Source organism: Meriones unguiculatus, chromosome 9 (assembly GCF_030254825.1).
Source record: "Meriones unguiculatus strain TT.TT164.6M chromosome 9, Bangor_MerUng_6.1, whole genome shotgun sequence".
Classification (NCBI taxonomy): Eukaryota; Metazoa; Chordata; class Mammalia; order Rodentia; family Muridae; genus Meriones; species Meriones unguiculatus.
This window is the reverse complement of record NC_083357.1, coordinates 63352901-63368434: the sequence shown is the minus strand read 5'-3', so window position 1 is coordinate 63368434 and position 15534 is coordinate 63352901. Positions and strand designations below refer to the sequence as shown.

Genomic DNA, 15534 nt, shown 5'->3' with positions numbered 1-15534 from the left:
ACAATACTGACAATACCCCAAACCTCAGTTTAGACTGGACCTGGAGATGCTGTTTGCTGCTTAGCCTGGCTTTGTGCTAAGAAGACTGGCCAGTCTTTGTGTGGTCTGTGTGGAGAACACAGGCGGTCAGACTGTAAGAAAAGGGGCTCAGGGAAGAGGCACAGCTTTATGCATGTGGGACAGATGGTACATGTCTTTAAATACACTGAACCAATATAGCAGCAAGAGAGCTTAAAATTGTGTAACTGCATGAAATTCTAAATGTGGGTGTGTTTTCATGGAGTTACAAATTCAGTATGCAAATTCCATTCTCTGTGGCTTAACATTTCTGTATATACCTTTTCATGTACTACTACTCTCGTATTTTCATCATGGTTCAACCGCTATGTTATTGCTATAGCTGAAATTTCCTTCTGAGACTCTTGTCATGATTCTTATCACTCCCTTGTGGTAAACAGCACAGCAGTGAACATCCCCGCACAAACGATCCACTTCCCTCACCCTAGACCCCATGGTGTGTCCAGGTTAGTGTTGATTGTCAACGGGACACAACCTAGAAAGACTGGGGAAGGGCATCTCACTTGAGGAATCACCCAGATCAGATGGGCTTGGGTCATATCCGGGGACGGCTTTAATTGCTAATTGATGTAGGAGGGCTCAGAACACCATGGGCAGCACCATTCCCCAGGCAGGTGGTGCTGGGCTAGATAAGGAGGCTGGCTGGGCGTGAGCCTACCTGCCAGCCAGCAGCAGTACCTTCCACTGTTGGTTCCTGCCACACTTCTTTGGCACTGAAGTTAGTCCCTTGTTTGGAGGCAATGCTCTGCAGAACAGCAAGCACTGCCTTCGAGTTCCTGCCTGGGCTTTGACGGGCAGTGACGCGAAAGCGATAGAAATGAAACTGGAACACGGGCTGCGTTTCTCACACCAGGTTAGCAGGTGTGAACTAGGCGGTATTTTAAAAAGCTTGCTCACCAGAAAGCCAGTTCTGAGTAACTTACCACCCATCAACATAAGTGTCTTTGGTTTTCCCTCTGGCTCTCTTGGCTCCTTGAAGGAGTTTGTAGTTGGTTTCTTAAAGTTGTTTTCATTAGCAGTTTTAACCACGAGGGTTTCTCCATCTATTTTTACTTTCCTGAGTCTTTTCGCACACAGGTGGCATCTTGTTTGCTTGACAGGGCATCTGGATTGTTGTTTTATTCAAGTCACGTTAGAATGAAGGTTGATGGCTGTAGGGTACAGATGGGGACAGCATGTTGTTTGAAGGTTTGGGGTGTGTGTTTACACAGTGCAGAACTTCAGTGTAGACTGGGTTTGCAGACTGGCAGATTGGAGCCTGGCAGGTGGAAGCTTGTCTGAGAGGATGTTTTTGTTGTTTTTAAGATGGTAGTGGGTAGGGAGGGTAGACATTGCCCTCCCTACTCACTACCATCTTTATAGTCGTCTTTTTTTTTTAAGTACTTGGGTTTTCTTTTTATTAGCACTTTTTTTGTTTATTAAATATATGAACCACATAAGGCCCCTTCAATAAAATTCTGTGGATTCATCTTACTACACACTTCACTCTGCTGAAATCCTGTCTTCCTTTCAGGGGTGCATAGCTAGCAACAGATGAAATTATGGGGGAGGAATTTTCGTTTAAGCAGCATTCCGGGAGCCATGTCAGAAAAAGCAATGTGCGACTGGGCTATGCTTCGACACACAGACACAGTCCAGACCTGCAGACCCCATAGTGGAGGTTAGGATGTGTATGGACAAGGTGTGTTGGTTAAAAAGAGAAATTAAGTTTTCATCTGTCTCTTAAGAAAGGAGAGTCTAGGGTGCCTGGCTCAGTCAGTTTTCCTTATCCTCGGAGTGGGAGAGACATCTGCCTTGAGGGGCGTCAGCAAAATAGTGGGAGCACAGACATAAAAAAGGGAACCATGTGTAGCCTAGAAAGCTCCTCATCTAAGTATTTACCAACCCAAGATTGAAAAATTCTATTTGTTCTGAACATTTATAGACTCATTATCATTTTTTCTAAAGTAATAGGGTAAATTATCATTTGCATATTAAGTGTATGAATGGTCTTGGGTTAAGTACAGTCACCTAGAGAGGATTTAGAATCTATCAGACGATGTGCATAGGTTAGACAGAAATGCCATGTCATTTATAGGAGGGCCAGGACTGTCCTTAGAAGCTGACACCTGTAAGGCCTGAGAATGAGTTCCTTGCAGACACTGAAGGATGCCTGCATGCCATAAAGACCCTTCTCCTCCTTCTTTCAGTCACTGTGTAAGTCTTGGCTGAAGGAATGAGTCCGTTTTTTTACATGCAGCCCTGTAACTTTCTGGAACCAGCACCTTACTTGTCTTCTCAACTCTTACTTCTCCCCTGGACCTCAGGGATCTAGACTCTTGTACCCTGGGTCAGGGAGTCCCTCACCCTAGAGCACAGACCCTTAAGCCCTGTGGTAAGCAGGACCTAGCTATATCCAGGGGGGCAAATTTGGGGGTTTTCTAGTTAGTACAACTACGCACTGACTTCTGATAGGCACATTACTTCGACTAACAGTGAGTTTCATTACATTTAGCATTAACCCAAGTTTCTAAACCAGAGAGCTGCTAAATCCAGTCTTCCCCTCCCACAAGGAGAAGACTCCACTTATTTATCGGTTTATGGGAGGGTATTTTATGTAGCACAGGATAGTCCCAACTTGATAATCTGTTGAGCTTGCTTCTGTTTCTTGAGTGCTGGGATTACAGCTGTGTGCGACTATGCCCAGCTTAATTTTTTTTTTTAACTGTAAGAAGGATTTGTCCTATTTCAGAAGTTAAACTTGCCTTGACTCAAAAGTCTGTGAAGATTTTGGGATTCGTGTGTGTGTGTGTGTTTGTGTGTGTGTGTCCACCTGCCTGTGGAGGTGGGAGTGGAAACTTGACCACCCCAGGTATCATTTTTTAGGCTCGGTCTACCCTTTTTTTCTGAGACAGAATCTCTCATTGGTTGGAACTCCACATCCTAGTTAGAGCATACCAGCCTGGTCTGCCTGGCTACCTCCTCAGCAATAGGATCATGGGACCATGCCACCATATCCGGATTGTTTTGTTTTTCCCTATTGGGTTCTGGGAAGTAAAATGGAATCCTCAGGCATGCAAGGCAAGTACTGCATTGGCTGATCCATTTTACCCCCAAGAATCCTTTCTGGTCGGGCATCTGGTCAGCCAGAGCTGTTTGAAAACTTGTGAATTTCCCTGCTTATCATCTGGCTTGTTCATTAACCTCTCCAGAAGATAGGCAGAGATCTCAGTCAAACGCCCAAACAAAGCTCTGGTTGGCCACGGCTCCAGGCCAAGCACCAATTTTGCATTCTACATGACTGGAAGTGGAGCAGTCGTGGGCTGAGGGATGACAGAGTGTGGTTTCCAAAAGGTCTTTCAGCTCAGAGAGTACCAAGCGCCTCTGAAGAAGGTACATGGCTTGCCTGGTGCTTCCACACACCTGGTGCTTTTTTTTTCTCTTGCAGGCCTGGGTGGGAAAACCACTGAGTGCCCAAGAGTGGGTGTCAAAGGTCAGAAGTGGGCTGAGGAAGCCAGTAACCCTGAAAACCGTCCTCCTCTGCCCAACTCTTACACTATCCAGACAGGGGAAGCCTGGAATGTCTTCTCATGAGCCAGTGACCATTTCTCCCTAACTCTGCGTTCAGAGAGATCATGCCGATAGCTGAAATTGGCCATGATGGAAATACTTACACCCGAGAAATGGGCAGATGCTATGAAACAAGGCATCCCCATGCACTGCCAGTAGCTAAACACTCACCAGGCTTTATCCTAACCGCTCCTGCTGCCTCTGAGGTCATACTGTGAGTCACCCTATTGCCAGGTTGTACTTATCAAAAATAAAAGCTTCCCCCCACCATACGAAGTTCAAATTCTTTAACAACATGTTGCCACATTTTGTTCTTGTTTCTCAGTGACCCCCCCCTTCCCCCACTCTTCTCCCCATTCCGGTATGTCATTTCATTTCCTGATCTTCTGGTTCATACTTTCCAGAGTCTCAAAGCCCATGGGCAGGTTTTGCTCAGAGCCAAGCAGTACACTTAAGGATGCTTTGTGGCTCATATCATGCTGTGACTGTTTTGTGTGTGTGTGTGTGTGTGTGTGTGTGAGAGAGAGAGAGAGAGAGAGAGAGAGAGAGAGAAAGAGAGAGAGAACGTGCGTGCGGGCACATGTGAACATGCACTAAATTCTTTCTTTTGGATTATGAATTTCTGTTGGATAGAAGTCCTCTTTTCTTGTCTGCTTGGCTTCTTATCACCAAGCTCTGGTATGGCTCCAGAGAAACAGAAAAATGGAGAGAAGAAGGAGAGGGAGAAAAGGAAGGAGGAGGAGGAAAGGAAGATGGGGAAAGAATGTGAAAAAAGAAAAGGAGAGAGGGAAGGAGAAATGCCATCTAAATATCACTCATACAATGGCAAATAAGGAATAGAAGAATCGTGATTTTTAAAAATTTAAGAGCGAAGACTGTCTCTGACATGGACTCTGTTGCCTGCTTTTGGATCACCTTCCCCCAGCTGGGCTGACTTGTCGGGCCTCAGGAAAAAAGGATGTGCTTAGTCCTGATGTAACTTGATGTGCCAGGGCTGATTGGTAGCAGGGACTCCCTTTTTCTGAGGAGAAAGGGAGGGGAGAAAGGGAGAAGAGAGTGAGAGGGAGGGACCAAGAGGAGAGGAGGGAAGGGGCTGTGATAAGGATGTAAAGTGAATAAATAACTAAATAAAAACAGTAATCTAAGGAGCCCTCTTGGGTTTGGAGGTGCTCAAGAGAAAGATAGATTGGCTACATAAGAGGACACAAATAGAGAGTTCTAAGGAGCTGGCAGTTTGGTTGCAGAATCAGGCTTGAGGGAGCTAAGTGGTGAGCCCAGGGATCCCACCCGGGATCTTCCCATCTCTGCCTTCCCAGCACTAGAATTGGAAGTGTGTATCTGGTAATTTTGTGAGGATGCTGGGGATTGAACTCATGCTGGTGCAGCAAGCACCAACAGGGCTCTCTGCAGCCCATGCTTGGCCGGAGAGAAAGTCTCAAGCCATAACTCGGGTTGGCCGGGAACTCATGCTCCTCCTGACTCAGCAAGCGGTGGGGTCAAGGGAGCCAGCCTGGGTGCTAGGGGCCATGGCAAGCAAAGGTCAAATGGGAGGGAGGTGAATCTGGCCCGCAGCAAGGACCATGCCCTGACCTAATGAGCGGGGAGAACAGAGGTTCCCTCAACAGAAAGGTAAAGCGCTGTGCCTCTGCTGCTCTTTGGGGAGCCTGCGGCGAAGCCAGCTGACCTGTAGGGAGGCAGGTGCTTCTAACAGAAGGCTCCAAGTAGGTAATGGGTGAGGGGGTGGAGAGAAAAAAATAATGTGGTGGAGTCTCAAATGCTTTTTGAATTACGCTGAATTATAGCTGGCAGTAATCACAAGCTTCCCGGCTCATTCCTTTGCCTGGAAAGAAGGGAAGAGATTAGGCAAATGGCTGGTTGTGGTCCAGGAGCTGCAGAATGCTGGCCCCACAGGAACCCGGGTGCTGAAAGGACCAAGTCCGTGTGTACAGCATGGAGCCTGGGGCACAGCCATGCACAGGAGCCCAGGAATGGCTCCTCAAGACTGCAAGGTCACTGCAATTAGTTAAGTGGCTGTGCCCAGCAGGCCCTGAGATAGGAAAGGCCTGCCTTCCCCATTTTGTTGATGTGGAAACGGCAGGGGAAGTGACTCAGAGACAGAGTGGAAACAAAGTGTGCCCCTCGTGACATTCTGACTTCTGCTGGTCTGAGTGGCTGGCGCTTGGACTGTCTCCCGTGGGGCTTCCTTTCACGGAACATGCTTCTCCTTTATCCTCAGGTCAGGCAGGGGAACCGGTGTGGGCAGAGCGGGAACTTGGAGTGGGGGTGGGGAGGCTTTCAAGGTGGACAGTTGGACCCAGGAAGGCAGTCTTTGAACTGGAGAGTCAGAGAGGGCTTCGAAAGCCACTGCATTTACTGCTGAGGCGGGTTTTGAATACTGGGCCTTGCCAATAAATTAGCTTTCCAGTTCTTTCTTTGGCTAATTCCCAGACATTAATTTAAAACAAACACGCATGTCCAGGGCTGTACTGCAATGACCCCTGCTTCTTCAGAAAGATTCTGTAAACAGATAGCATTAGCTTCATGTCTCAATAGAGGAAACAGGGGCCCAAAAAGATCAGCTGATCCAGATGGCCTAGCTGATAAGCTGCAGGGACCTCAGACCAAAACCACCAAAAAATTACGGCTGGCATTTCATAGAGGAATGGCCATTGTATGCACATAGGAGAGTGTGTAATGTGAGAATAAGGGGGTGTCTGTCGAACTGAATACATTCGGCCCTGGGAGTGCTAGCCAGTGCCAATCCCAAAAGGCCAAGCAGAAGACTGTGAAAGGTCAAGGCAGAAAATGGGCCATGCATACATTCCAGGACATGTCTCAAACCAGCTTACAAAAACGTGGTGACCCACACCCATACACCCAGCATTTGAGAGGTGGGGCCGGGAGGATCAAGGGTCCAAGGTCAGGAGCTAGGCGATGGCTCAGTGGGTAAGAGCGCTCGCTCTGTGTGTGAGGACCCAGCACCTCTGAAAAGCTGAGCGTATATCTGTCACCACAGCACTGAGGTGTCCCAAGAGCTCACTAGACAGCTAGCCTGGCTGAAGTGGTGAGTTTTTGATTTTGTGAGAGGCTTCACCTCAAGGCACTGAGGAGGAAGACATCTGATGTCCACTCTGGCTGCACGTACCCGAATAGATATGTTTACCTTCACAGTCATATGTAACTCCCACACAGAGACATGTATACACACAGTGTGTAACACTATAAAAGAATTCAAGGTTACCTGCAGCAGCCTAGCAACCTCAAGGCCAGCCTCGATACCCGAGACCCTGTCTCAAAAGAGCAAGAACAAAAACTCAATTCTCAAAACTGAATTCACTGGGCTACAGCATGAGTTCTCGGCACAGTCCTTATATTTCATATTTTGTGGTGGACACATGAAAACACTGCCAAGGATGCCATCTATCTACCAGCCACAATCTGGAAACTCTGACCCACGCAACCCCCATCTCTAACCATCAGAGCCGGTCAGTGGCAGAGGTTTAATATCAAGCCCTCACTAATGGCAGCGGAAGTTGGCACTGACCTGTCACCTTTAGCAACTGGTATGAGTCAGCGGCGCAGTTGGCATGATGTCAAAAAGATGACACCACTTGACTCATTCTGATGTAAGTTTCACATCCTCGTCCCCGGGGCTGCTGCGCCATATCACTGGGACATCTTGCACTGTGGACTTTGGAGTCAGGCATCATGGCAGCCTCAAGCCTCTGCCACTTGCTGGCTCTCTGACCTGGCAAAGCCGATCTCTGTAAGCCTCAGTTTCCTCTCAAAGTGCACGAGACCAGTTCCAATCTGCCGCATTGTTCTGGGAAATCAGACTGTTGGGAAAACTCCCCGTAGTATATGTAGGATGTGTTCCATATGAGATAACACTGCCTTGCAAATGTCCATCCAGCAAAGGACCTTCTTTCCCTGTGATGATCCCGAGAGCCTGGGGAAGGTTCTGGGAGCACAGAGCTTGGTACTAATGCTGAGTCATCTGGAAGAGATTTGAATCTGGCTTCAGTCCCTCCTCCTTTGGGCAGGTAGACAGACGGCTGGCCATTCAGGAAGAGCATAATTGAATTTCTTCCAGAAGATTAATCGGGGACTCTGAGACTGAATAACCCCCTGGAGTACCCTTTGGAAGTTTGGGCCGAGAAGTTCTTATAGCCAATCAAAATGTTTCCTGTTTTAATTTGGGCTGTTTCCTTGTGTTTGTTATTCTTTGCCTGTGGCCCCGGGCAGTTCTGGGAGGTCCGTTAAAGCCCAGGGCGGCTCAGAGCCAGGGTTTCACTGGTAGCATAGTATGGACATGTCTTTGACACCACTTGGAGGGCCAGGGCCAGACCAGGACACAGAGTGTTGTGGTTACCAGGGCTGAGAGAGCCCAAAGGTTCAGAGAAAGGGGTAGGACATTGGCTCATAAACTGAGGGTCAGATGACTTTGCAATCATTGAGAGCCAGAGACAGGCTAAGGCTACAGGCCAGACATTCAAACAATCAGGACTTGCAGGCACGTTCCGCTGCCAGCAATAGGAGCCATTGGGTTGCCTGTTCTCATCTCATCCTGACTTGGAATTCAGTGACGTATACTGGCAGCTTGAAATCAGCCACGATGGGAATATATACACCATAGGAGTGGGAAAGGCTGAAGGTGAATACTGTGTCCTGTAGAAAGTTACTGGCAGGGCAAACAAAACATGACAAAGTGGCAGTCACATTAGATTTTGGAATCTAGGCAAGCAATAGCCATGGAATGATTTCCTTTCGCTTCCTATTGCTAATGATGGGTTTTCATTGCTTCTCTTCCTTCATCTTCACAAGTCTTCTACAAGGTAAGCAGGGGGTTAGGAAAAGTTAACCCGTTTGCACAGGATTTCAGAATTATTGTTCTTACTAGTTTTAAGTTCTGGGACAGGGACGCAGGTAGAGTGAGCAGGAGAAACTGGAGAATCTAGAGTGAATCTCAGACCATGAGGACAGGCTTCCCATAGCACTACCTTCCAGCAACTCTGCTTCAGAGAGTTTAGGTAATTCCTTGCAGATTGCTGTCTGCAGAGGGTACTCTGGGCAACATTCCTGTGTTAATAGAGATATGGGCACTGCCTTGTGGGCTGGAGTCTTTGCACTCAAATCCTGTGTTTTCATTCTTAGTTCTTATAGGATCAGTAGAGAGAAAGTCTCCCAGGGAAGTCCAGGATTGTTTCTGGGCTGGCAAATACTGTCTGGCACATTTGTTGTTGCAGAGTTTATATCCCCCTTGGGGCAGTAATGCCTCTGTGTGTGCGTGAGTGTGTGCATGTGTGCATTTTAAGGTTTTTCCAGAACCTATGGCAGAATGACGATTCTGCCAGTTTCTACTGCAGTTTCCCAGGGACAAAATGCAGAACTGAGGGGCCCACATCAGGCCAAAGGTAAAAGCAGATTGTGGGTGACCGGAATGACTTTGCTAAAGTATTTCTGTCAGAGCCCTGTGGGCCGTGGGCCTGCTGGGCCAGGGGAAGCTGCTGAAGATAAGAAATCCACATCCTCTGGGCTCAGGCAACGTCTGACTTGTCAGCTGCTGTGGGCTGCTCTTGCTCAGAGGTAGGCCATTAGTATTTGGTCATGGTCAGGATAGGAAACAGGATGTTCACTGTGCTAGACAGTGGGTGGTCAGGTTGGAACATGGGAAGGCCCCCAGGTTTACCAGGTTGTGGTTTCATATATATATTCATATGTATATATGTGTATATATATATGTGCATGTATGTGTGTGATAGATGTATGTATTCTAAATACATAAACATTAAACTATTTGATATTTAATACATATTAATATTTATTAATATAGTTGATTTTTAAGAGTAGTTTTAGGCTTACAGCAAAATTGCAGGAAATGCAAAGAATTCCCATAATGCCACCCATCACCACACTCACAGCCTCTCCCGTTACCAATCCCACACCAAAGTGGAACACCTGTCACCTCTGCTGAAGAGTCACTGCTGCCATGTGGCCTCCTCTGCAGTGTAACATCAGAGTTTGTCCGTCACGCACCATCGACGGCATAGACAGGCGTGCGAAGAGACCAGCCCGCTGTTATGGAACCACAGTAAACATTTCCATTGTCCTAGCAGCTTCCGAGCTGTCCGTTCATCCCACCCCGCCACCTCACACCAGAAACCACTGGCTGAAAAACTATCTTTAAACTTTTGTTTTTTCTGCAATTGGAACCACCCAGGCTGTACACAGACTCTTCTCTTACTTAAAAAAAAAAAAAATCTTCATTTAGCAGTGTATAGGGCTCACACCTTTAATCTAGCACTCGGGAGGCTGAGGCAGGTCAATCTGTACATGTTTGAAGCCAGATTGGCATACACACTGAGACCCTGAGGAAAAAAATACTGAGAAAAATAAAATAAAATCACCTAAGAGTCTTCAGTGTATTTCATAGATTGACAACTGTTCTTGTTGTGTCTGTTTGTGTGTTTTGTGTGTGTATGTGTGTTTGCACACGTGTTCATATCTTTGAGGGTAGCACATCTGTGTGGGGGTGTTCATGCACCCATGTGCATGCGTGGATGGAGACTTGTGAACAGCCTTGGACCCTAACAATGCAGTACCATCCAGTTTCTTTGAAGCAGGGTCTCATTGACCTGGGACTCAACAAGTCTGGCTGGCCAGCGGGACCCCAGGGATCTTCCTGCCTTCCTTGACCCTGGGATGATCAATGCACCCCATCATGTGTGGCTTTTAAAACAACAGCCTGGGTTCTGGGGAGTGAGCTTAGATCCACACGCCTGCATGGCCACCACTGTGCCACGTCTTTACCCAGCCCCAACTCTCCTATTCCGAGTGAATGAGTTTCCATTGTGTGGATGCCAGTCCGCACATCCATTCATCTTGGCTGACCCCTCGTTCTGACAATTACGGATGAGAATGCCTCCCACCTCCACGAGCAGGTGCTGGCGTTGCTGTTACGGTTTCAAATTCTTTGGGTAAATACCGAGGGGCAGGACCCCGGATGGTGTGGTCAGAAGGTGTTTGCTTTTATCGGAGACTGCAGGACTGTCTCCTAAAACTGGATGCCACAATCAGGGGCCCCCACATTCTCGCTGCGGTTTTTCTCGCCCTCTCGGCTTTTTTGAATCGAAAGCATAGCTCTTGCTATGCGATGGCCGTAGCAGATTCAGGAGCATCCTCAGGTCCCTGATGCTTTGCCCTGGCCCTGTCTCCACCCAGGCTTCAACCCTCTGCTTTATCTTCTAGCAGTGATTTTTCCCTCCATCCCCTTCTCACCAGTGATACACGTGACATGTATCACGTGTTGGAGTGTTCCCCAGTTCTCACTATTGGCTATTGAATGTCACCATTACATTAGACCCACTTAAGTATTCTCTTACACTCTTCTCCAGCATTTCAGGGGTATCTGGCGTGTCTAGGATGTGCTCACTCAAGCTGTGGCCCTCTGGATGAGGATGCTACCCAGACTACGGAGACACCGGATGGGATTACCAAAGACTCAGACACACCCTGATCTCTTCATTACGGGTGCTGGGGGTTGTCTGTTGTAAACTGGATGCGGGCTTCATGTCCTTTCCAGTTGTGAGTCCGTGTTCCCTCCAGCATGACAGAGCAAAATTGTGGCGCCAGGTTTCCTGGTGGTCTCTTGAGTGTCTAGCCGTTGGCCTTCACTGTTAGAGCACTGGCATTTTGGTTCTGGTTGGCTTATACTACTGTAACAAAGGACCAGAGGCAGGGTAGCTTCCAAACAAAAAGCATCCAGAGGCCAAAAGGCAAGATCAGGGTGCCAGCACGGTCAGGTTTCGGTGAGGCTCCCTTTTCAGAAAGAGGGTGACAGAGCTCTCCTGGGTCCCTTTTCAAAAGACCCTAGCCCCACCCATTGGAGCTCTACATCTCAACATTCCTACCCTCTCGTGCCAGCACCTTGGCGGTTAGAATTTGAGTATAAGACTAGAAAGGGACTCAGGCATTCAGTTGATTGCAGATAAAGGCCAGTCCCTGGGGTCAAGAGTCATATGTCACTCCAATTGCTTGTTTTTATTCCTGGCTAGGACTATGCTATTTAGGGACAAAGCACCTCCTTCTTCTTCTCAGTCCTAGAGCAGCACTGCCATCATCCCTTCTGGATCCCCTCAGGCCTTGCCGCTTCAGTATTCTCCCCCATCTCCTGGCTGCCAGCTCTGCATCTTTGCCTAAAGGCTTTCTGACATCTCCCTTGTGCAGAACTGACGGGAAGTGCCAGGAACACTGAGCATAAGAAGTGGAGTATAAATACTCCCAGATCCCTCTCTCTCTCTCTCTTTCTCTCTCTCTCTGAGTGAGCTCAAGTACACCGCCCCCTTTTTGCCTGTCTTCCTTTCAATGCCAAGTTGTTCTCACACTCCTAGGGGTGCTTCTTGCAGACACCCTTCAAACAACTTCTGGATTCCTCATAGGTCAAGGAGGAGTCAGATAGATTGTTACGGCAGGGTAGAACGCTATGGCCCAGCATGCGTAGATAGAGCTATACAGACACAGATGAACTTGTAGAGCGTATATACATGTTCTCCCCCCTGTCTGTCTTGTCCCAAGATGTAGATGTCCTTGTGAACTCTGGGCCTGTGCTCCCACTTCCTGCCTGCCCTGACCTAAGGGACATGCCCTGTTTCTCCCTGTATTCTTACAATACCTCCTTTGTCCCTTCCTAAAACATGTCTCCTTTTCTGTTGTTGTTTCTGTGTGTGTTTTGTATGTGCATGTTTTTGTGGGTATGTACACATATACATGTGTGGTGTAAGTGCACATGCAGGTAAAGGTCAGAGGTAAACTTTGAATGTCTCTCTCATTCATTCTGCATCTTATTCTTGGAGACAGGATCTCCTGTTGAGCTGAGAGCTCATGGATTCAACTGGAAAGTCCAGCAAGTTCCTGTTTCTCTCTTGTAGGCCCCATGTTGGGCTTATAGGACCATGTCACCACACATAAGTCTTGCGAGGTTATGAGGATCTGAAATCGGGTCCTCCTGCTTGCAACAAGCTACTTAATTGATTGAGCCATCTTCATTATTTTGTTTTAAAGGAGTACTTCCTTAGAGTTAATGACTATTCAAATCTTTCCTGATACATGATTCAACATAAATAATTAATCATGGTCTGTATTCTGCTTCTAAAATACTCCACTCCATATTTGTATTGTAACACTGCAGCTCTATCATTTTCCCCTTGATTCCTGGTCTAGGCAATCATCCCCGAAAATCACACTCGTGTGAGAAGGGACACAAGCTGGAGGGTTTTTGTTTTGAGACAAGGTCTCATGCTGTAGCACAGGCTGGCCTTCACATTTATGGCAATCCTCTTGTCTCAGCTTCCCAGGTGCTGAAATGACAGAGGGGAGCATCACGCCCACCTTTAGATTGTTAAAAAAATTCTTGGACTCTAAGAAAATCTAGTCCTCACCACAAACACTCAATGACAGCACTGAGGACGGAACTTGAAAGGACATTGGTGACCCCAGTGTGAGCCTCGGCTGATGTCATCAATGAATAATTACAACTTCCCTCACTTCTTTTGGACATTCCCTGCTTTATAATTTTATTTATGCATTTTATCATGTGTGTGCATGTGTTTATTTGTGTGTGTGTGTCTGTCTGTGCATGTGTATGTGGTGTGCATGTGTGTGTGTCTGTGTGTGTGTGTCTGTGTGTGTCTGTGTGTGTGTGTGTGGTGTGCATGTGAATGTGTGTGTGAGAGAGTATGCCCACACACATGGGCATATTCAGGCACATGTATGGAATACACAGTACTGTCTGGAGTAAGCTCTCTCCTGCCACCTTCTGGGACCAAGGATGGTCCTTATGGGATGGTCAAGCCCCTCCCTGCTGAGACGTCTCACTGGCCCCCATCCCCTGCTTTAGGTCAGAAGGAAGTAAGGCCTTAATAGCTCTGTTGGATGCAATGGCTAGGTTAAGCACAGCCGAGATTCAGAGTGAATCACTGATTACCGAGATTCTTATAGTTTACTTCTGTGTCAAGCCAGGCTGCCGCAAGTACTGGCTGTACCATGTAGAAGCCCAGGCTAGCCCCATCTGTCATGCAAAACAACTTTTCACACTAAACAGTGCAGAATAGCCAAGGGCCTTTCTCTGCCCCCTCCCCCCCATGCCCCTTGACTCTCTTTCCTGTGATATCAGATACTCTACATGATGAGTACCTATGAGATCCAGGCCCCCTACATGAAAACTCTGGCTAGTGCTAAGGTTGTGGGCAGAGTAGGCAAGGTAGTGGTCCTGATCTGGGCACTCTGCTGTCTTCTTTGTTCATCTCTTGGGGCTACCTAGTCTGTTTCTTCTCAGATTTTCCTCCCCGTTCCTGTTTGCCTCCTCCTGTTTGCCACCATCTCCCTCCTTTTCCTGTTCTGCTGTGTCATGCTGCAGCCGCCTCCTCTCACAGCTGCTGCATGTGCTAAGTGTGGGCCTCTTGCCCAGGGAGCCAGTGTCAGAGGAGAATTGGGAGGGAGATTGGTCCCCTAGAAGATGGAGCTTGTGTGCTTGCAGGCCTTGAGCCTGGACAATACAGCTAGATGTTTTTGCAGCCAGCTCCCATGTGCTACGGCCTCCCCAGCAGAAACAGCTGGAGGCCTTTGCAGGGAGTTTTTGGGACTAGGACAGCGGGCTGTAGCATCAGTCCTAGAGCCTGGGGTTACACCAGCTGGGGGGATGAGGCATGTGGCTTGCAGAAGCTCACACTGTGGCGCTCTCTCTCTCTCTCTCTCTCTCTCTCTCTCTCTCTCTCTCTCTCTGTTGTCTCTGCAGGACTGAGATGTGCTGGTCCTAGCTGCTGTTTGAAAGGATGTCCGGGGTGTCTGAACCCCTGAGCCGGGTAAAAGTGGGCACTTTACGCCGGCCCGAGGGCCTCCCAGAGCCCATGGTGGTGGTACCGGTAGACGTGGAGAAGGAAGACGTGCGCATCCTCAAGGTCTGCTTCTACAGCAACAGCTTCAACCCGGGGAAGAACTTCAAGCTGGTCAAATGCACAGTGCAGACGGAGATCCAGGTAACGGTGGAGGACTCTGTTCCCTCGGCTAATCTGCCCCTCCTTCTACTTCCTGGACAGATGAGCAATCCTTCTGGAGCCTAGAAACCTCTTCTAGCACTGTCTGGCCAGGGCACAGGTTGGCATGAGGAGAGATGTTTTGAGCTTGCTGCATCAGCCTCCTCCAGCTGTGCGTGCTCTATTTTCCTAGGCAGGATTAGAATATACTGGCCTGTTTTAACCTGCATTTGTCGAACACTTAGTATGCAATTCCACACGGTCAGTCTCTCAGCGCACATGATATTGAATTGTCCCTAGAGTAGACACAATGAGGACACACCCATTCTCTTCCAGAATAGTCCTTCATGAGGACGGGAGGAGAAGAGGACTTGATCCTCAGAAGATTTTTCTGGAGGGCTCAGAATGTGAACAAGGCAACCTGGATACCTTGGGGAAAGTCTTCCCAGGTCCAAAGGAGCTAAATTGGCTCCCCATAACCAGCCCTTCTAAAGTCCCCTAAACCAATGTCCACCTGTGGCTCCTTTTATCAGTGATGTGGTGGTCCTGGCTTCCAGGTTGCCATGCTGTCTTTCACAGTGCACATCACGATTTGTACACCAGGGCAGAATGCAGGGACGAGTGTGCTGTCTCTTGCAGTCAGCATCCTTGCTGTGGCTTAGTGGACTCCAGTTTCCCGTAGCTGGTCTGGTTAGGGTCTTGCTTGCTCATCACATGGATTCTGATGAGAAAACGTGAGTGTGTGCAGAGAGTAAGACCCGGCCACCTTTCAGTATGCACTTTCCTCCCTCCTCTGCTGACTCTTGTGTCTTCCTTGGGTGTACCATTTTTTGCACATAGCTGATGCCATCCACTGCCAGCTCAACTCCTTCGATTC

General features: G+C 48.1%; 1 protein-coding gene across 5 annotated transcripts in view; it reads left to right on the top strand.

Annotated features, from left to right (window-relative positions):
* The window catches only part of Ptk2b (protein tyrosine kinase 2 beta), a 119239-nt gene that overhangs the window by 50534 nt on the left and 53171 nt on the right, over nt 1-15534 (top strand). For all 5 annotated transcript variants that reach the window (XM_021654606.2, XM_021654559.2, XM_021654565.2 and 2 more), the window contains one exon: nt 14420-14660. In XM_021654606.2, coding sequence (XP_021510281.1) covers nt 14457-14660 — 204 coding nt within the window. In that variant the 5' untranslated portion in view covers nt 14420-14456. The remainder of the gene's footprint in view (nt 1-14419; nt 14661-15534) is intronic.